This window comes from Hylobates moloch, unplaced genomic scaffold (assembly GCF_009828535.3).
Source record: "Hylobates moloch isolate HMO894 unplaced genomic scaffold, HMol_V3 SCAFFOLD_1, whole genome shotgun sequence".
Classification (NCBI taxonomy): domain Eukaryota; kingdom Metazoa; phylum Chordata; class Mammalia; order Primates; family Hylobatidae; genus Hylobates; species Hylobates moloch.
The window spans coordinates 52,015,681-52,037,815 of NW_026652276.1; the positions used below are offsets into that span (position 1 = coordinate 52,015,681).

The window sequence follows — 22,135 nt, forward strand, 5'->3', positions numbered from 1 at the left end:
GCGCACACTGTATGATTCCATTTTATATGAATTTTTAGAAAATGCAAAACTGATGGTAGAGGAAATCAGGCTAGGTGCAGTATTTAATCCCAGCACTTTAGGAAATCGAGGCGGGGAGATCTCTTGAGCCCAGGAGTTGGAGGCCAGCCTGAGTAACATGGTAAGACCCTATCTCGCAAAAAAAATACAAAAATTAGCTGGGTATGGTGGCATGTGCCTGTAGTCCCATCTACTCAGGAGGCTGAGGTGGGAGGATTGCTTGAGCCCAGGGAGGTTGAAGCTGCAGTCAGCTATGATTGTGGCACTGTATTCTAGCCTGGGTGATAGAGTGAGACCCTGTCTCAAAACAAACAACAGTGGTTCTCGAGACAGAACAGTGGATGCTTCTGGGGCGGGGGTTGGGGTGGGGAAGGCAGTCGTAGGCAGAGAATGTCTGGAAAATCGTGAGAGGAAACTTTTTAGGGTGATGACAATGGTTTATATCTCAGGAATTTTGGTTACACAAGTGTACACATTTGTCAAACTCAGTGAATGTACACTTAAGATTTGTGCATTTCATTGTATGTAAATTTTGTCTCAAAAGGGAAAATATGTAAACAAATATTTAACTCTAGATAATAAGACACATGCCATATTTTGGGAGAAGTAAAACGATGCCTGTAATTAACTTTGAAATGCATTTAAAAATAAGGTATTTGGGATAAGGAATAAAGCAAGATAAAATGTAAATCCAAGTAGAATCTATGTGGTGAGCACCTAGGTGTTTGCTTTAAATTTTTATAATTTTGCTATATGTTTGAAAATCTTCAAAATAGAATGTTAAGATAATTTTTTTAAAAGGGACTAAGGTTTCTAGAGCTGGAAGCCAGAAGACGATAGCATCATTAGAAGAAATAGAGAATTTAGGAATAGGAAGGACAGCTTGGTGGAAGGTGTGGCATAACTGACAGGTCTTGATACCTACGAGGTCCTAAGTAATTTATGCACATATTGTGTCCAGAATTGGTGGGTTCTTGGTCTCACTGACTTCAAGAATGAAGCCACGGACCCTCACGGTGCGTGTTACAGTTCTTAAAGGCGGCCTGTCCAGAGTTTGTTCCTTCTGATGTTCGGATGTGTTCGGACTTTCTTCCTTCTGGTTGGTTCTTGGTCTCGCTGGCTCAGGAGTGAAGCTGCAGACCTTCGCAGTGAGTGTTACAGTTCTTAAGGCGGCGCGTCTGGAGTTGTTCGTTCCTCTCGGTGGGCTTGTGGGCTTGTGGGCTCGCTGGCTTCAGGAGTAAAGCTGCAGACCTTCGCGGTGAGTGTTACAGCTCATAAAAGCAGCGTGGACCCAAAGAGTGAGCAATAGCAAGATTTATTGCAAAGAGTGAAAGAACAAAGCTTCCACAGTGTGGAAGGGGACACCAGCGGGTTGCCACTGCTGGCTCGGGCAGCCTGCTTTTATTCTCTCATCTGGCCCCACCCACGTCCTGCTGATTGGTAGAGCCTGGTGGTCTGTTTTGACAGGGCGCTGATTGGTGCGTTTACAATCCCTGAGCTAGACACAAAGGTTCTCCACAGCCCCATCAGATCAGTTACATAAAGAGTATGGACACAAAGGTTCTCCAAGGCCCCACCAGAGTAGCTAGATACAGAGTGTCGATTGGTGCATTCACAATCCTTGAGCTAGACATAAAGGTTCTCCAAGGCCCCACCAGAGCAGCTAGACACAGAGTGTTGATTGGTGCACTCACAAACCTCAAGCTAGACACAGGGTGCTGCTTGGTGTATTTACAATCCCTGAGCTAGACATAAAGGTTCTCCACATCTCCACCAGACTCAGGAGCCCAGCTGGCTTCACCCAGTGGATCCCACACCGGGGCTGCAGGTGGACCTGCCTGCCAGTCCCGGTGCCATGCGCCTGCACTCCTCAGCCCTTGGGTGATCCATGGGACTGGGCGCCGTGGAGCAGGGGGTGGCGCTCGTCAGGGAGGCTCGGGCTGCACAGGAGCCCAGGGAGGCGGGGGAAGGCTCAGGCATGGTGGGCTGCAGGTCCCAAGCCCTGTCCTGCAAGCTAAGGCCTGGTGAGAAATCGAGCACAGCGCCGGTGGGCTGGCACTGCTGGGAGACCCAGTACACCCTCCGCAGCCGCTGGCCCGGGTGCTAAGCCCTTCATTGTCCGGGGCCGGCAGGGCCAGCCGGCTGCTCCAAGTGTGGGGCCTGCCAAGCCCACGCCCACCCGGAACTCCAGCTGGCTAGCAAGCACCTCTCCCTCCACACCTCCCTGCAAGCTGAGGGAGCCGGCTCTGGCCTTGGCCAGCCCAGAAAGGGGCTCCCACAGTGCAGTGGTGGGCTGAAGGGCTCCTCAAGTGCCGCCGAAGTGGGAGCCCAGGCAGAGGAGGCACCAAGAGCAAGCAAGGGCTGTGAGGACTGCCAGCACGCTGTCACTGCTCAATATTTCTGTCTATATTTCAATGGATCTTCACAAACACCTCTAGTCTTTAATCATCAGCATATCCATTTTCAGATGAGAAAATGGAGGTTCTGAAAAGCTATATAATTTGCTCAAGGTCATTAAACTATTATTGTGCTAGGAGTAGGACTGATTACATAATTTGCAGGCCTAGTGTAAAATGAAAATATGTGGTTCCTTGTTAAAAAATTATTAATAGCACAGCATTAAAACAAGCACAGGGCCCTTCTAACGATTAGGCCTTGTGAGACTCAGGTTTCAAACACATGAAGCTAGGGTGGCAAGGATTTGAATCTCAGTCTGTCTAACAGGAAAGCCCATGCTTTTTCCAGTAAACCATGCTAGGTCAGATGACTGGTTCATTTCTGTGCGCAGTGAACGAGGCATGATGGTGATGTCAGATGATGATGTCCTGTAGCCAGTTAAAAACCAAATTGCAGGTAAGGAGTTCCTTCTGTGATGTCTGTTGTCTGTCCTCTTCTCAGTGGGCATTTGGTTATTACATTTGACCTAGGTTAGCAACGTAATTTTTGATCAAAGTCTCAACAGTGTATCTCTTTAAATATCAAGGTACTAAGAATAACTCCTTTCATGTGTCCTCTCTGAAATTTGTCACCGGATTTCTTCTTTGTGATAAATGTGTCAATACTTAATAGTGGCGATGAAATGTCTTCTGCTAGACATCTGGGTGGATCTGGAAGCAGAGCAATGTTTTCCTCAATTTAACAGTGGATCCTAGTAGTTGAGTTAAATGTTGGTTTCATTTAAGAGTAAGCTACTTTCTGAATGTAATTATGCTTTCACTGATAACAGCAACTTTTACTTTAGTTGAGAAGACATATCTATTATCTCTTAATCAGACAACTCTTGTCTGTCTTTGAGGAAGAGTGGGGGATCTGTAACTTTTCCCAAGAAAACTGAAAATGTCTCAATCCTAATATTAAAAGAATTCGGCTGTATTGGGTTAGGAATGAATAAACTACACCGATGTCCTTTATCAAGTGTAATTCCTCTACTTGATTCTCAAAGAATACTAAGTTTACGTTTTAATAAAAAATTACTAAAATTCCAGAAAAGTCTCACATCAGTCCCTGCTGGTCAAATTGTCAGGCCAAGCCTAGACAACAGGTTGCGCTTTGGGCTAAGACAGCCTCTAGGGGGCAATCTCCTTTCCTGCGAATCCGCCCTAGTCCGCTCTATCCTCCCTCTCCCCGCTCCGCCTCAGCTCGCTCTCCGCCTTCTCCGTGGCCCCGTCCTAGATCCCAGGCCCACCCCGCACCGGTCCCATCTCCCTTCCTCTCCCTCAACTATTTCCTCCAGGCGTTGTTCTTGCTCCGCCCCTCCCCTCCCCGCCGCGTAGCGGAAACGGTCGCTCTGGCTTCCTGGAGGACTTGTCATCTGTGCCCGGCGGCGCAGGACGGCGGTGGGCGGGGCTTACGCGAGGAGCTGGAACGGTCCAGGCGGTTCTCGCTGCGCTGCTTTAGCTTCGGAGTGTTTGGCGATGCGGCAGCGGGAGGTGTGGGGGCTCATGTCGAGGTGAGCGAGAGGGAGCGAGCGACCAAGGGCAGGCTCTTCAGCGGCACTCGCCACAGTCGGAAAAGGGCCGAGGGTGGAGACTGCTGGCCTCGAAGTTTCGAGTCGCGCTCAGGTGCAGCTGTGAGACCCCAACCTTGGCCCTCCCCAGGCCCCAGACCCCGTCCCTGTCTTTCCTTTCTCCCTCTAGCATCTTCTTTGCAGCAGCACTTTGGTTTTCTGCCACTCTGGCTCTTAATTCAGGCTTGGCCCCCCCACGACTTTAATTCTTTTGGCCTCAGTTTCTTTCTTTCCTTCAAAGTTGGGTGCAGTTTGGGGACACGGAGGGATTTGACTTAGAGGAATTCTGCGGCATGTTTTGTGCAGCCGGCACACACAGGTGCTTTGCCAGTTGCTGCACCTCTCTGCCCGTGGTGTGATTTTATTCAGCTTTCTTGCATGGCTGCAGCGTCAGTATAGGCATTTGGAACTTTCAGGCTAGTGTTGAGGGACAGTTTAACGTGGCATGGGGGAGCATGTTTGCAAACATTGTTTAACTTTTCGAAAGTACCCCTCACTGCGCTTTGAGCTCAGCCTAGGAAATCTGGTAGCCATCATCTTTAGGAAATTAGGCTGCATGCGTCTTAAACAGCCCACTGCCTGGCCCTGTACTGTCATACCAGGTAGCAGCTGCGCCCACTTGAAGGGAGAACCATCCTTATTTCCTTAAAATAAGGACAACTTAAATTACTGGATTCTTTAAGCCTTAGAGTTTGCCTTCTGGGTTTCCTGAAAAGGGATGGAGGTGTTTCTTTGACTTAAAAAGAATAGTTTCAGGGGAAAGTATCTAGATGTCTAACACTGTATCCACAGACCTAATTCTCAGTAAATTTTTGTTATACATTGAAGAGTTGCTTTTCTGTTTGTTTTTTTAATACCTTAAAATTAGTTGTCCTTGCACCAGCTCATGGAGAGATTGAGTAAATACTAAGAAAATCAGTACGCGTAATCGTTACTGCCGCTTTTTCTGTGTTGTCAGCAAATAGAGAAACAAACTGGAAAGACATGTTTGTTAAAGTTAACTGACTTAGGAAAGGATCTGTCATTTGCACAATTCAGCTTGGTTTGATCAATCATTTGCACAATTCTTCCACTCCACGTTCCAAGATGCAGACTCTGTAGGTGAGGCCAGGACCATTTTGGGGGCTTTGATCTGAGATGCCTTTTTCCAAACTCAACCCTGGAGTGGGTATTATCCTAGAAAGCAGAGGCCAAGGTGGTCCAGTCCACAATAGCCTAACCCACAAGTGTGTAAGGGAATAGGGTGCCACGGAAAGTGTTTCTGAGAGGAAAAAAGGCCTTGGGCCATGGTTGACAGTGTTGGGCAGCCCCACTTGAACTCTGGCCTCCCTTGGCCTCTTCGGTACTGGCCTACTTTTCTAATGCCACTCTCCACCGCCTCTCCTCTTACCCCAGTGCCAGTTTAGCTCTTGGACTTTTTTTTTTTTTTTTTGGTTCCCTAATCATCTCTCTTAGGGTAACTCAAATTTTTGTCTAACCTGACTTGCCCTGAGCTCTAGTGCTGGTCACAACCCTCTGAATGTCTGAGTTGCACCTCATATATAGATTTGCACTTAAGGGCTAGGCGCGGGAGCTCACGCCTGTAATCCCAGCACTTTGGGAGGCCGAGGCAGGCATATATCATCTGAGGTCAGGAGTTCAAGACCAGGCTGGCCGACATAGTGAAACCTCGTCTCTACTAAAAATACAAAAAAATTAACCGGGCGTGGTGGCAGGGGCCTGTAATCCCAGCTACTTGGGAGGCTGAGGCAGGAGAATTGTTGGAACCTGGGAGGCAGAGGTTGCAGTGAGCCAAGATCGCACCACTGCACTACAGCCTGGGCGACAGAGTGAGACTCCATCTCAAAAAAAAAAAAAAAAAAAAGGAAAAATAAATTTGCACATAAGTATAACCCTTACCCTTTATCTCTCTTGGCACTACCATTCTTCTAGATTCTCAAAGTTACCTAAGTTCTCCCGCACTCCCAAACCTTAACCTCTTCCTGTGGATTCAAGTTTCAACAGTAGTCTCAAAGTTATCATTTTTTCCTCTTCCCAGTGTGAATTGTTTCTGTACAAGATTGCCAGGTTAATCTTGCTAAGGTTTTACTTCAGTGCCTGCCGTTATTCTCAGAAGCTCACAGAGGTGCCCTTCTGCTTTATGCAATTAAATACAATTTTACCAGCCTGGATTTCACAGATTTGGCCCCGGTATATTCATGGATGAACAATTACCTACTGTTCTGTTCTACTTCCTGGGAAGCACAGTTCTAGGCATTTCTATTATCCTGTAGCCACTCTGGACTACTTGATGTTTCTACTGTTCCTTATGTAGGCCCTTGGAGTCTGAAAGGAGAGCAGATAGGAAACAAACAGTTTGACAAAAGTAATTTTTGATTACCAATTCTGGTAAGTGTCTTAAGGGACAAGTACAGTTATGAGAGCCAGATTTAGACAGGGAGAGGGAGTCAGGAAGCCTCATCAGAGAGGTTGCTCTTCGCTGTGTGTGGTGGTTCATGCCTGTAATCCTAGCACTTTGAGAGGCCAACGTCGGAGTTCAAGACAATCCTGGGCAACATAGCAAGACCCCGTTTCTACAAAAAATAAGGAATGAAAAAACTAGCTGGGTGTGGTGGCATATGCCTGTCCTTCCAGCTTGGGAGGCTGAGGTGGGAGGATCACTTGAGCCTCAGAGTTCAAGTTTACAGTGAACTATGATTGTGCCACTGCCCTCCAGCCTGGGCAACATGGAAAAACCTAGTCTCTAAAAAATACAGATAACAGGAAGAGGTTACTTTTTAAGTTGTTAATAGGCCTCATTGTCTTTTCCATCTGCTCTATACTCTGCTGAAGTACATTGTTTTAGTTCTTACTCTTTGCCTCTCTTCTAGTTCTACTTAGTTGTTTCTTAGTTGATGAAAGGCTCAATCTTTGATGCTCTGTTAGGTTGTTTTCTGTGTTAGGAATCATGAGCCTGAATGCAGAGGCCTTCTGAGAAGGAAGCATTGAAAGATGCTGGCTAGATGGCAGCGTGGGGGACTGGTGAGCTGGAGAGAGTGCTGTAGAGAGGAGGCAGCTTCTCAGCCCCAGGCATTGTTGCCCTTATAGAATATAGACCCAGGGTTTCCATTACTACTGATTTTTCTGGAAAAACTGGAAAAACTGTATTTTTACGTGAAATCTCTTGATTTTTAAATGTTAGTAGTTTTTTCTTTTTTTCTTTTTCTTCTTTTTAATCTCTACCATTCCATCCAGATAATGTTAGTAGTTTTAAAACACTGCTGGGCTGGGCATGGTGACTCAAGCCTGTAATGCCAGCACTTTGGGCGGCTGAGGCTGGAGGATCACAGCCCATGAATTTGAGACCAGCCTGGGCAACATAGACTGTGTCTCTACAAAAAATTTAAAAATTAGCCAGGTGTGGTGGTGTGTGCCTGTAGTCTTAGCTGTTCAGGAGGCTTGAGTCCAGGAGCTTGAGGTTGCAGTGAGCCCGTGTATCATACCACTGCACTCCAGCCTGGGTGACAGAGTGAGACCCTGTCTCTAAAAATAAATAAATAAATAGAATACAGAAATAAAACGCTGTTGACCATTACCACAGTTGCAGTTGGCATCCTTCTGGCAATGAGTTTTCAACTGCAGCCTTCTCATTTATTCCTTACAGAAAGCTGAGAGATTCCAGTGTGTCAGTGATTGTACAGGCATGTGGCATAAGACATACCTTTAGTTCTAACTTTGCTTTCAAGTTCGAGTCTCTTTCTTCTGTTGACTATTTCTGCTTATGTCAGTACAAACTCAAATTCAAAATTGAATTTCTATTTCATCCTGCAAACCAGCTAGCTTCTTTCCCTGTCTTTTCTATATTCTCCTAGTTGTCCTGGCTTGAAATCTTAAAGCCATTTCTGACATTCTTTTCCATTGAGTTTTACTTTATAAAAACTCTTAATAATATCACTCCCTTCTGTTTCCACAGCTGCTGTTCTTCATCACCCCATGCCTAAATTATTGGCCTCCTGTACTTGGTTTTCTGCTCTGTTCACACCTTGCCCACTTCTGGGATAATAATTTTCACCAAGCACTACTTTGTGATGTCTTCTTCTTGCTTAATCAGTTTCATGTAGTTGTTTAATTTTGTGAGGCCGTGTTTGTTTTATTGGATAATTGCAAAAAGTTCCTGAGTGATAAAGTTCTCATCTAAGATAGTTGTTTATTTAAACTTCACACATCATAACTACCTAGAGGGTTTGTTAAACACAGATTTCTGGGCCCCACAGTTTCTCATTCAGTAGGTCTGGGGTGGGGCAGAGAATTTCAGTTTCTAGTAAGTTTCCAGGGGATGTTGATGGTACTTGTCCAAGAACCATACTTTGAGAATAACTGTTCTAAAAGGCCAAGTTGACATCAGCTGAAGGAAATAAGCCTGATAAAGTTAATTAAGAAATTAGAAGTAGCATGCCGGGCACAGTGGCTCATGCCTGTAATTTCAGCACTTTGGGAGGCTGAGGTGGGTGGATCAAGAGGTCAGGAGATGATGACCATGCTGGCTAACATGGTGAAACCTCGTCTCTACTAAAGATACAAAAAATTAGCCGGGCGTGGTGGCAGGCACCTGTAGTCCCAGCTACTCGGGAGGCTGAGGCAGGAGAATGGCGTGAACCCGGGAGGCAGAGCCTGCAGTGAGCTGAGATTGCACCACTGCACTCCAGCCTGGGCGACAGAGAGAGACTCAGGATCAAAAAAAAAAAAAGTAGCAGAGATGTGCATGCCCTCTTCCTCTCCACCAGATGGCAGTTTTGGAGCCAATAGAAAGGAAAGATCATAAATTCAGAATTACTTGGGAACACTGAATTCTCAGTTACATTTTGAGGTGTAAAAGCTAATATCAAATTTTAAATGACAGCTGAATTTGAATTAGAACGAATGGGCTGGGTGCGGTGGCTCATGCCTGTCATCCCAGCACTTTGGGAGGCCGAGGCGGGCGGATCACCTGAGGTTGGGAGTTCAAGACTAGCCTGGCCAACATGGAGAAACCTCGTCTCAACTAAAAATACAAAAATAAGCTGGGCGAGGTGACGCATGCCTGCAGTCCCAGCTACTCGGGAGGCTGAGGCAGGAGAATTGCTGTAACCTGGGAGGCAGAGGTTGCAGTGTACCGAGATCGTGCCACTGCACTCCAGCCTGGGTGACACAGCAAGAGTCCGTCTCAAAACCAACCAACCAAATGAAGCAATATGATTATATAGTATTTGGCAAGGAATTTGGTTGTGTATATATATGTGTATATATATATATTTTTGTAGTAATTGGTCCACAGATTTTTGTGACCTATAAATATTGTGTACAGTGGCTTTGTTTGATAGGTTTACATTAACTTTCTTTGCGTTAAATAAAATTCTGTCTTATATATAAAACTGGGACTTGGAGTTAGTCCTGAGTTCTCTTTGTTTACTTGTTAAAACACTGTAATTAGTACTTAAACTGTTACATAAGAGTTGCAAATCTGGCAACACCCTCTTGAACCTTGAACCTACGTTTGGTTACTGGCCTCATTAAGGAATACAGAATTATTCTGGATTTTTATACTTAAAATTTCCAAAAAGATAATATTGAGTCAAGTTGAAAACATTTTGGAAATGGTGTTTTAGGGTAGTGTAGTTCACACTTTAAAAGTAATTATGAAAACCTTATTTAGAAAGTATCCCTAAATAAGATACAATCTGTCACTTCAGTTTCATAATTATAAAATGTTAGTGTTGATTTTTAATGACTCCAGAGTTTGATTTAAGTGGTCTTGGGTGTGATCTGGGCTTTGGGATTTTTAGCAGTCTCCAGGTGATTTTTTTTTTTTTTTTTTTTTTTTTGAGACAGAGTCTCGCTCTTGTCGCCCAGGCTGGGGTGCAGTGGCACAATCTCGGCTCACTGCAACCTCTGTGTTAGAAATACCAAAATTGTTAGATAATTGGTGCTGTGAAGAAAAGTCAGCATGGAGACAAAAGATTTATCAGCAAGGCCATTTTTGCTTTCTGCAGAAAGGGTGCTCAATTGCAGATGGAATGATGGCGAGAGCACACTTGACAAAGGAAAAGCAGACATATTTATCCTTTACGCATTTGGGTCGTCCTTACTGCTGTGTCTTGCATCCATTGGCTGGAGTGGGACCTCACACTCTTAAACTGATACCCAATATGCTAATAGCCTAAATAGGTAAGTGCAGGGAAGAACAAAGAAGTTGCTTACGAAAGGTTTAAAGAACCAATAACATTTTTAAATAAGGAAGGGGCATAGGCTGTGAGCTGGAACATGCCTGTGAGCATGTCCAATAGTTATGTAGGATAGGGCTTAACAAAGAGTTATTAGCACAAAGCAAGGAGACATGAAGAAAGTTAGTCTTTAAAAGACATTATTATTTCTAACACTTATGATTTATTCTTTAACAAGAAGAAAAACTTTGAAGAGGAAACTTTTTACTTTCTACACTCTGCCTCCCAGGTTCAAGCTATTCTCCTGCCTCAGCCTCCTGAGTAGCTGGGATTACAGGCACCCACCACCGTGCCTGGCTAGTTTTTGTACTTTTAGTAGAGACGGGGTTTCGCCTTGTTGGCCAGGCTAGTCTGGAACTCCTGACCTCAGGTGATCTGCCTGCCTTGGCCTCCCAAAGTGCTGGGATTACAGGCATGAGCCACCATGCCCAGCCGAGTCTCCAGGTGATTCTAATGTACAGACCAGTCTTGGAATCACTGGGCTACATTTTACTTGTGAGACAAATTCAAAAAATGCTAGTTCAGGAATGTGAACCATGACTGACTTAAACAAATAGGTCGTTTCTCTCTTTTGTATAGTATTACTCAATTTGAATGTAATATAAAAAAAGTAATATAAATTCTGAAAGGCAAGTTGGATTACAAATATTTTTATAAATTCAGTCATCCAAGTTGTGGTTACAAGTGGTAACTGGTGATATTGCCTTTTGTGAAACCTCAGGCTGTTGGTCTTCTTATAATCTCAGAGTTTCCTTGAAAAATTAACAGATTGTCAGTTTATCAGTTCCATTAGATAGTATATGTATCTGCACATGTGCACAGCCCTTATCAGGCTGCTGCAGCTACTGATTCTAGCTTTGACCTCTTTCCATAGATCTTAAATTTAGCTTCTTAAACAAAAAGCATGCATCTTAGTATATTCTAACTATAGTATTTTTATGTGCACATCTGTCATTACATTGTGGGGTTCTCAAGGGCAAGAGCTATGTCTTTTAGGAAATTTTTTAAAAAGCCCAAAGCGTAATGATACAACTTGATGAATTTTCACAAACCAAACATACTTAAATCACCAGCACCTGGATCAAGAACCAAGCATTCCAGAGGCGCTCCTCGTGCCTCTCTCAATCACTGCCCTTCCTGGTGTTGCCTTTTACTTTCTTATTATAATTTACATAAGGCACTTGAATACACTGTTGTGAAGTTTATAGCTTAGTGAACTTGTACATATACCTGCAGTCCTGTAATCAGCATCAGGATAGAGACAATTTCTAACATTCCATGTTTGTTCATGTCCCTTCCCAGGTGCCCCCACCCTCACCATTCTCATGTCCATTATTAGTGGTCACTTTGGTCAAGCTGTGTCTCAGGCTTTGTATTTCTAGCCCAACAAGCACTTTTAAAACAGCAAACATAGAAGTGTGTTGTGTTTATTGTTTTGTAGCCTGCTCTCCTTTTGTGATTTGTCACTACTTTTCCATGTTAGTATTTTTAGTGGTTGTGTAATGGCTGTATTAATAGACGCAGTCTTTAAAATAATTCTCTATTCTTAGAAATTTACTTTGTTTTCAGTTTTTCCATCATGTAAATAATGTGAACATATTTATCAATCAAACTTTGGTCATATTTCTGAGATTTCCCTAGTGCACATGCTTGCGGAATTAGTGGATTGAAGGGTGTGAATCATTTTAAAGGCTGTGGATTTGTATTTCCAAACTGCTTACCAGAAAGGCAGTACCAATTTATACCTCTCTCTACAGTGTCTGAGAATGCTGTTTGTACTGCATCTTTAACAAACCTTTTTTCTTAAGATTAATGACTTTATTTTTTAGAGTAGTTTTAAGTTGATGGAAAAAATGACCTGCAAATTTGAGCAGAAAAGTTTGACAAATAATAAGGACATGTATCAACCATTACAGTATCATACAGATGAGTTTCACTGCCCTAAACATCTCCTGTGTTTCAACTGTTCATCCCTCCCTCCGTCCCCCAAACCCCTGGCAACCATTGATCTTTCTACTGATTTCATAATTTTGCCCTTTTCAGAATATCATACAGTTGAAATCAGAGTATGTAGCCTTTTCAGACTGGCTTCTTTTGCTTAGTAGTATGTATGCATTTAAGTTTCGTCCAATTTTTTTTTGTGGCATAATAGCTCATTTCTTTTTTTCATGGCTGAATAATATTTTATATGGTTGTATTGAAATTGGTTTGTCTTCCAACCATTGAAGAACATCTTGGTTACTTCCACATTTTGGCAGTTATGAATAAAGTTACCATAAAATTCATGTGCAAAGTGGCTGTACCATTTAATGTTCCTACCAGCAGTGAATGAGAGCTAAACCTTTTAAAATTTTTTGTTCTAATAATACCTTTTAGAAGAGGCTGAAACAAAAGGTGATATACTATTTGTCAACTGAGACATGACTACCCACATTACCGTTCTCATTGTATTCCACATTTGTTTCAGGTTTAATGCATTCAAAAGGACTAATACCATACTGCACCATTTGGTAAGTTTTGCGTTTGTTTTGCTGGCATTATTTGTATGTGTAACTTAAAATGTCATTGTTAGAGAAGTAGAGAAATACTGGTATGGCAGATTTCCTTGACCTTGGTACATCATGGTTCTCAACTGTAGCATCAAGACATGGCACACATACCTTGTAGGAGGTGGCATAAGATTATGGTTAAAACCATGGTTCTTACAAGTCAGAATGCCTGGGTTTAAATAATGGGTTCACTACTTAATCTTGGGTGGATTACTTGGTCTCTTACAGCTTCCCTTTTGATATATATAAAGTGAGAAGAATAATAGTATCTACCTTAGAGTGCTTATAAATGATAAATAAGATAATTGTATTAATCAGCGTTCTCTAGAAGGACAGAACTTATAGGACGTCTGTATATATGAAAGGGAGTTTATTAAGGAGAATTGACTCACATGATCACAAGATAAAGTCCCATGATAGGCCGTCCACAAATTGAGGAGCAAGGAAGCCAGTGATGGATCAATCTGAGTCCCAAAACCTCACAAGTTGGGAAGCTGACAGTGCAGCCTCCAGTCTGTGGCCAAAGGCCCAAGAGCCTCTGGCAAACCACTGGTATAAGTCCAAGAGTCCAAAAGCTGAAGAACTTGGAGGCTGATGTTCGAAGGCAGGAAGCATCCAGTGCCGGAGAAAGATGAAGGCTGGAAAACTCAGCAAGTCAAGTCCTTCCAACTTCTGCCTGCTTTTATCCTAGCCACTCTGGAAGCTGATTAGATGGTGCCCACTCAGACTGAGGGTGGATCTGCCTCTCCCAGTCCACTGACTCAAATGTTAATCTCCTTTGGCAATACCTGCACAGACATACCCAGGAAAAATACTTTTCATCCTTCAGTCAGGTTGACACTCAATATTAACCATCACAATAATGCATTAAAAAATCTAGCATAGTCTTTGGGAGGCCGAGGTGGGTGGATCATGAGGTCAGGAGATCGAGACCATCCTGGCTAACATGGTGAAACCCCGTCTCTGCTAAAAAAAATACAAAAATTAGCCGGGCATGGTGGCGGGCACCTGTAGTCCCAGCTACTCGGGAGGCTGAGGCAGGAGAATGGCGTGAACCCGGGAGGCAGAGCTTGCAGTGAGCCGAGATTGCGCCACTGCACTCCAGCCTGGGCGACAGAGCGAGACTCTGTCTCAAAAAAAAAAAAAAAAAAAAAAAATCTAGCATAGTGCATGGCATATGACAGTCGTTTTATACATGTTAGCTATTACTGTAATGGTACCCTTGCAAAGTTACATATCCAAAGTTTATCAGATTGTAAGGAAGAAATAAATTTTATTCACTTTTATATCTCTTATAGAGGCTGGCAAGTAAATTGCACATCAAAATAAAAAGTCATCTGATATCACTGTATTCTAGGTGGTATTGTAAGTACTTGTCATGTATTAGCTCAGTTAATTCTCACGATAGTCCTCTGGGGTACATACTACAGATCTCTTATTTGCAATTCTAAAACCTCAAAACCAAAAGTTTTTTGTTAGTTTGTGGTAAATGCATTGGCAAAATCTGACCTGGATGTACTTGAAGCTCTTTTAGTTTTTATCCTAACTAGCGTGAACACTTACGGTTTGCTGCATAAATATAAAAACCCTTTATTACTATGTAATCAAGTATTACAAGGACCTAGACTCCTCTTGGGATGTTTTATAAAGTATTTAGTATGTACTACTTTCCAAAATCTAGAAAATTTTAGGAATTAAAGGATTGTAGCCTTATCTCTATATAACAGGGCAGAAATTGAGGGACAGAGAGTCTAAGTAATATGCCCAAATGTCACACAGCTAGTAATTACGGGGTGTGATTTAAATCCTGGCTATCTGTCTTCATAGATTTACTTTGTACGCTCTATAGCCTCTGACAGAGTGGGCACTATGTAACTATTGCAACTGTGCCTCTGTTAAGCCTAAGTGGAGATGGGGATACGAAGCCTGGCATACCCTTCCTAACTGTGTTAGTCCATTTTCTGTTGCTTATAACAGAATACCTAAAACTGAGGAATTTGTAAAGAAAAGGAATTTATTTCTTATAGTTACGGAGGTTGAGAAGTCCAAGGTCAAGGTGCTGCATCTGGTGTGGGCCATTTTGTGGGTAGGACCTCTCTGTAGAGTCCTAAGGTGGTACAGGACATCATGTGGCAAGGAGGCTAAGCGTGCTAGCTCAGGTCTGCCTCTTCCTCTTATAAACCTATAGTCTTACTCCCATAATAACCCATTGGTTCATTAACTCATTAATCCATTAACCCATTAATTTATGAATGGGTTAATCCATTCATGTGAGCAGAACTGTCATGCCCAATCACCTCTTAAAGGACTCACCTCTTAGTATTGCCACATTGTGGATTAAATTTCAACAGGAGTTTTGGAGGGGGCAAATATTCGAACCATAGCACTACCCTTACTTATTTTATTCAGCTGTTATACATGGAGGTTGAGGAGTTTCCTAGAAAAAAAACTAGGAGCAGTGTCAGTGACTCAGACATAAGTACATAGGTGGAATGGGAAGACATGACAGAATCCAGATCATATGGGGACTATGGTGACATGGGGCAGAAGACACCCGGAAGGAAGTTAAAGACTCTCAGGGCCTGGGGGTTGAATAATTCTGAATCTCAGTGTTTGCTTTTATGAGTGCCTCAGGGGTAGAGAAGATGTATCCCAAGCAATTCTTCTGTGGCCTTTCTGAGAGAGAGAAAGAGAGAGAGAGAGAGATCCTTTTTATTTCATGGTGGAGTGATGGAAGTATGCCATTGATGGCAGTATTGCAGGCAGAGTTATGAGAAGTGGACAGGATTATTTAGTGTTAATAGTGTGACATTCATGGTGACCTTTTCAAGATAGAAGGTAGGGAATAGAACCCAGAAGGGAGGACAAAATTCTGCATTTCTGCATATAAGGTTTGTCAAGCTAATGAAGGCCAGTGGAACCTGTCAGTGAGGCCTCATTTGTATCTGTAGACTAATTTGGACATATTCTTACTCCGAAAATATTCAGGGAAATTTTTTTTTCTTCTTTCTCCATAATCTATTTTAAACTCTTTTTTTGTTTGTTATTGAGACAAGGTCTTGCTGTGTTGCTCAGGCTGGAGTGTAGTGACACTAGCTTACTGTAGCCTCGAACTCCTAGGCGCAGGTGCTCCTCCTGCCTTAGCCTCCCGAGTAGCTAGGACTACAGGTATGGACCACCAACCCCAGCTAATTTTTAAATTTTTTGTGGAGATGCGGTTTCTGTGTTGCCCAGGCTGGCCTCGAACTCCTGGGCACAAATGATCTTCCTGCCTTGGCCCCTCAATGTGCTAGAATGATAGGTGTGAGCCACCATGCTGGCCTATTTTAAATTCTTAAACAGCATTTTAATTTAATGTGCAAAAGCTCATTTAATTTTGACCTGGATATGGAGAAAACTTCTATTTTCATTTTCTTTTTTTCCTTTTAGAGAGTAGTTCTATTCAGTATTGAGGGTATAGTGTTTGGAGTGCATAAAATGATACTCTGTATATCATTTTCATGACAGCACACATGTTCTTATTATGTACGTCCAGATGGTGTCCTAGAATTATTAATAGCCCTTTTAATCCTATATCTGAATCTCTTCCTCCACATCTAGATTCCTAGTTCCCAAGAATATAGTAGATGATAGTGTTTTAGTCCATTTGAGCTGCTGTAACAAAACTGTAAACTGGGTAGCTTATAAAAAACAAAATTTATTTCTCATGGTTCTGGAGGCTGGGGAGTTCAAGATCAAGGGGCCAGCGGATTTGGTGTCTGGTGATGGCCAGCCTCCTGGTTCATAGCCTTGTTGGCCATCTTCTCTCTGTGTCCTCTTGTGGTAGAAGGGTTGAAGAAGCTCTCCAGGGTTTCTTTTATAAGGGTGTTAATCTCATTCATGAGGGCTGACATGACCTAATCACCTCTCAAAGGTCCTACCTCTTATGCCATCACCTTGGAGGTTAGGATTTCAACATACAAATTTTGGAGGGATGCAAGCATTCACTCTGTAGTACTATACAAGCTAATAATTAGCTTGTTAATAATTCATGGATGCTGGCAGCAGACGTGACACTCTTGGATGAGAAAAAATAGAATTTTTTATGAGTGGCACAGTGAGCAACACTGAGCAAGGTTTCTCTTGCTCAAGCCTCAGGGAAGTGATACAGAGGACCCATATGAGTGCCTGCATATGCAGTATATTGCATGACAGTACAACTGTCATGCAATTTGGGAAACTTTCTGGTTTTAGCAAGCTGTAAATAAGTCTGCTGTCTGTCTCAGAGGAAGACATTACCTTCTTCTTCATGGTGGCTCACAGTGAAGACCTTCTTCTTCATGGGTGTCTACAGCAAAAGACCTTCTTCTTCGTGGTGGCTACCCTGAAAATGACCCAGGCAAGGAGTGGTCAGGCCCTTGGGTTCATGGCATACCTATTCATAGCACACCCAGCAGTAAAGTACAGAGAAATTCCAGTGCTCCTGCCAGACTGCATCCCTCAGCGGCTAAATTCCATTTCTTGACCTAGGTAGTGGTTACAGAGTTTTACATTATAGTAATTGACTAAGTTCTATATTATACTTTGGGTGGTTGTCTGTGTGTGTGTTTTGTTTTACCATAGAAACATAGAAAAAAAAATAAGACAGCTTTATCTGTAGTAGTGACATGGGAAGATGACCATGGCAAGTTGCTGAATTAGCAATGGGAGGTGCAGAATAAGGTACGGCATTCCATTTTTGCTAATAGTTTATGGAAAAGTGCCTGAGAAAGGTAGACACTAAATCAGTAGTGTTGCAAACCAGGGCAACTTTGGTTTTCACCATTTTACCTGTGATTGCCTCCTTGAATTAAAAACAAAAAATCTTACTGAGATTATGGGTTCAGCTGGATGTGGGAAATCTCTTTATTCTGCTTATTAAGAAAATGTTATATTTTATTACCTGACTTTATAGAAATACGTTTTTAAGTATTTTTTTTTTATTATTTTACAGTTTTAGATCTACGGAAAGGTTAAAACGATAGTACAGAGTTCTTATGTACCTCTCACCCAGTTTCAGTTTCCCCTAATGCGATCCTACATTGCTATTATGGATTGAATTGTGTTCCCCAAAATTCATATGTTGGAGTCCTAGTCCCTAGTACCTCAGAATGTGACCTTATCGGGAAACAGGGTTGTTGTATATGTAATTAAGGTCATAATTGAGTAGGGTGGGCCTCGATCCAATATGACTGGTATGCTTATAAAAGGGAAATTTGCAGATAGTCATGTACACAGGATAATGTCACGTGAAGATTGGAGTTATGCTGCCACAAGCCAGAGAACTATCCGAAGCCAGGAAAGAAGCCTAGGATAGTTCCTTCCCTAGCACCTTCAGCAGGAGCATTGCTCTGCTGACCCCTTGATTTCGGACTTGCAGCCTTCAGAACTGTGAGACAATAAGTTTGTGTTGTTCAGACTCAAAGTCATCTTGGACTCATCTTGCTCATTCTCATTTCCAATCAACTTCCAAGTTCTGTCAAACATTTCCTTAAAAGGATTCCCCCCTCCTTTTCTTTCTATTCCTACTGTTAATCCTCTGTACCTAATCACTCTTTAATCTCTTAACTGGTTCCTGTACAACGTCAACCACCGCATTTTGCCTGACATACTACTGCTAGCATATTATTTTTAAAATATATTTAAAAATTACGTTGAAAAAGTTTTAGAGACTTCGTTTTGCCAATGGAATAAAGATTACACAAGACCACACAGTTAGAGAGACTTAAGGCTAGAACCCGGGATTTTTTGTGCTTCAGTTCCAACACTTCTTTTACTAAAGCGTACTGTGTCTTATAAATTCGAGCACAGGGATACATTTGTCGTGTTTTATCTCTAAATGCTTTAGTTCTTTATACTTTGTTTTAATCTATAAGTTGCTTCAGTTTCTTTTGGAGGTAGAAGAGATCATAAAACTTGGAAATCAAAACAAATGTTGGTTTAAAATGCTGGTTTTACAAAAAAAAAAAAAAGTTTGAGTTGTTTAAGCCGTTTAATTTGTGGTACTTTGTTATGGCAGCCCTAGCAAATTGCCTACTATTCTTACTATGGTACACTTATCAAAACTAAGAACATTGGTTTCGTGGTTTGAATATTTGCCCGCTCCAAAACTCATTTTGAAATTTAATCCCCAGTGTGGATGTATTGAAAGATAAGGCCTTTGGGAGGTGATTGGGTCATGAGGCCTCTGTCCTCACGAAGGATTAATCCATTACTTGATTAATGGGATTATGGGAGCGAGACTGGTGGCTTTATAAGTGAAGTAAGAGAGATCTGAGCTAGCATGCTTAGCTTCCTTGACATATGATGCCCTGTACCTCCTTGGGTCTCTGCAGAGTCCCCACCAGTAAGAAGGCCCTCACTAGATGTGTCCTTTTGACTTTGGACATCAGCCTCCATAACTGTAAGGAAAGGAATAAATTCCTTTTCTTTACAAATTACATAGTTTCAGGTATTCTGGTGTGAGCAACAGAAACTTAACTAAGACAATTTGTGTATTACTGTTAACTCCAGACTTTATTTGGATTTCACCATTTTTTAAATTAATATTCTGTTCCAGGAATCAATGACACGCATTTACTTGTCATGCTTTTTAGTCTCCTCTAGTCTGTGATAGTTTCTCAACTTATCTTTCCATATTTTTCATGCCCTTGACGATTTTAAGGAGTAGTGGTCAGGTAACCTGTAGAATACCATCTCATCTGGGCTTGTCTGTTATTTTTTTCATAATTAGACTAGAGTTAAGGTTTTTGGCAAGAATATGACAGAGGAAAAGTGCCCTTCTAATCTCATCATGTCAGGGAGTATTTGTGGGTTTTGACAAGTGCATCAGGGAGTAGTACATGGTATCTACATGACATCATTGGTAATGCGAACTTTTATCACTTTGTGTAAGTACCATTTATTGTTTTCCATTGTAAAGTTACTATTTTTCCCTTTCATGCTCTGCTTATTGAAAGCAAGTCAGTAAGTCCAGCTCAAACTCAAAAGGTGAGGGGACAAAGCTGTCTCTCTTGGAAGGGAGATAACTACGTATGTCATTTAGAATTCTGGGAGGAAGATTATCTTTTCTCTTCCATTTATTTTTTCTGTGTGGACTCATAGATATTTATTCTTTGGGCTATCATCTAATATCAAATTATTGATTGCTTCATTGTTTCAGTTCTGGCCATCAGGAATGCCTTCATTTTGGCTTCTGTATTTCTTTCATATGACCCCATCCTTTTAATTTTTTTTTTTTTTTTTGCACATTTCCTTTCTGGTACTAGAAGGTATGCTCTGGACTCATTTCGTGTTTTCCCTATCTTAGTGCTGGAATCAGCCATTTCTCTAAGGCGCTCTGGTTGCCTTTATTGGAGAATTGCATTTGGAAATGAGGATCTAGACTCTGGGAGTGCTCTTTGCTTCTGGGTGTCATGGTTTTCTCTCAGAGGATAGAGCTAGGGTAGTGTATGTATGTGTAATAGAATACATATACCCTATGTACTTATGTATTCATGCATATCTATAATTGTTTCTGTACTTTTTCTGTATATGTATATTAAACTAAACATGAGTTCATGGTGATGTCTTTAATCGAGTACCATAGGTCAGGGTTCATTCTGTCTTTCCCTTCTTGTTCTATCTGTAACTCTACTCCTGACGGTGACAACCAGGCTCCATTACTTACTAATTTAAACCTAGTATACATGCAAAGCAGTTGCAGAATTGTTACCTGCTCCCTGCTACCATGAAAAGCCATGTTGATAGAGTACAGTTCCTTTATCATCCATACAGTTTTCAGTCATTTCACTGATTTCCAAAGTTAGTTAGCTTCCTCATCACCACAGTCACTTCACTGAGGTTATGTCATAATGTGTAATTCAGTTAGAGCCTGAGAAAGAAAAAATCCTGTTCCCCCCAACGACTAGACTCCCCTCTCAGCCAAGGGGACCCCAGAGAAAGCTTAAAAAATGAGTTCTTGGCCAAGATGGAATGGGAGCTTAGACACACCTTGTAATACCTCCTCCCTCGTTAGCCACCATGAGGCTTTCTTCCCTAAGAGTTAAACGGAGACCAGCCGAAATTTTCCCCTGCTGATTTCAAGCAACCACTTGACTGTTCCTTCTTTTTGCAGTTTTGACCCAGCAACTGACCAGCATTCCTTCCTAATAAAAGACCACTGATGATGGAGTGGTTCTGGCCAGTCTATGGAGGGAGGCTGCACCCAGTGGGCCTCCATTTCCTCTGCTTCGTCTTTTGATGTGTAGGGCCTAATTGTGATACGTTTAATTGTTAAGTCTCCACCTCAGAGTTAACATGGTGTGCATGTGCATACATGTTAGTTTACTATACATGCATGTGCCTCCTGTTCGTGAATATTCATAGCTCCTCCTGTAACCTGTTGAATATGTTTATGTAGCCAGCCAGTTCAGCATAAATTCCTGTTTCCCTCACTGGAAGTGCTTGCTCTTGGCTTCTGCCAGAGACTGTGCTTCCCAGCCTGTGGGATGGTCAGCCTGCAGGCTGCAGCCCTTTATGAGAAGTAAAGCTCTCTTTTCCAAATTTATAAATCTCCTGATTCTTCAGTTGACAGTTCATTTGTCGTAGTCTGCATTCCATATTGGAATTCCCTGATATCCTGGGTAATTTTTTTTCCTTTTTAAAAGATAGCTCATGCTTTGGTTTGAATGTATGTGTCCGTCCAAAATTCGTATGTTGGAGCCTAATACCAAATGTGATGGTATTAAGAGGTGGGGCTTTTTGGGAAGTGATAAGTCATGAGCACCCCACCCTTATGGGATTAGTGCTCTTATAAAAGAGGTTGAAGGGTGTCAACTAGTCCTTTTTGCCCTTTTCCTTCCTTGTGCCATGTGTGGACCACAGAACTCATGCAAAATTTGGTCTCACCAGGCACTGAATCTTGAACTTGAACTTGCCTTGATCTTGATCTTGAACTTCCTAGCCTCTATAACTGTTAGAAATAAATTTCTGTTCTTTATAAATTACCCAGTTTAAGGCATTTTGCTGTAGCAGCAGGAATGGACTAAGGCAGTAGTGTTTGTGATGTACATTTCTGTGGGTTTTGACAAATTTATAAATCATGTACCCACCACCCCAATACCATGTAGAGAAGTTCCATTCCCCTAAAATTTTCCATGCTGCCCCTTTGTAGTCAGGCACTTCTCCTTCCCCTAACTCCCTCTCCCTCCTCTGGGGATTGAGATTGACTGCCTTTTTAAGTTTTTTTTTGTCCCCACTTCCTTTTCTTCAGCTATTGTTGACAAACACTAAGGTCCTTAGGC

The 22,135-nt window shown here is 42.2% G+C and overlaps 1 protein-coding gene and 1 long non-coding RNA gene across 3 annotated transcripts in view; one reads left to right on the forward strand and one right to left on the reverse strand.

The window, feature by feature from the left end:
- Positions 1 to 22,135, forward strand: part of HIBCH (3-hydroxyisobutyryl-CoA hydrolase) — a 136,468-nt gene that overhangs the window by 18,549 nt on the left and 95,784 nt on the right. Inside the window, exons 1-2 of one of the 2 annotated variants that reach the window (XM_032755147.2) lie at positions 3,879 to 3,988; positions 12,752 to 12,794. In XM_032755147.2, the coding sequence (XP_032611038.1) occupies positions 3,954 to 3,988; positions 12,752 to 12,794 (78 nt within the window). In that variant the 5' untranslated portion in view covers positions 3,879 to 3,953. Of the gene's footprint in view, positions 1 to 3,878; positions 3,989 to 12,751; positions 12,795 to 22,135 lie in introns of those variants that run through there. The other variant, XM_058440228.1, reaches the window with a different exon arrangement.
- Positions 13,187 to 22,135, reverse strand: part of LOC131383694 (uncharacterized) — a 28,339-nt gene continuing 19,390 nt past the window's right edge. The window contains exons 2-3 of the long non-coding RNA XR_009213923.1: positions 17,112 to 17,196; positions 13,187 to 13,621 (exon numbers count right to left, since the gene is read on the reverse strand). This is a non-coding gene — a long non-coding RNA (uncharacterized LOC131383694). The remainder of the gene's footprint in view (positions 13,622 to 17,111; positions 17,197 to 22,135) is intronic.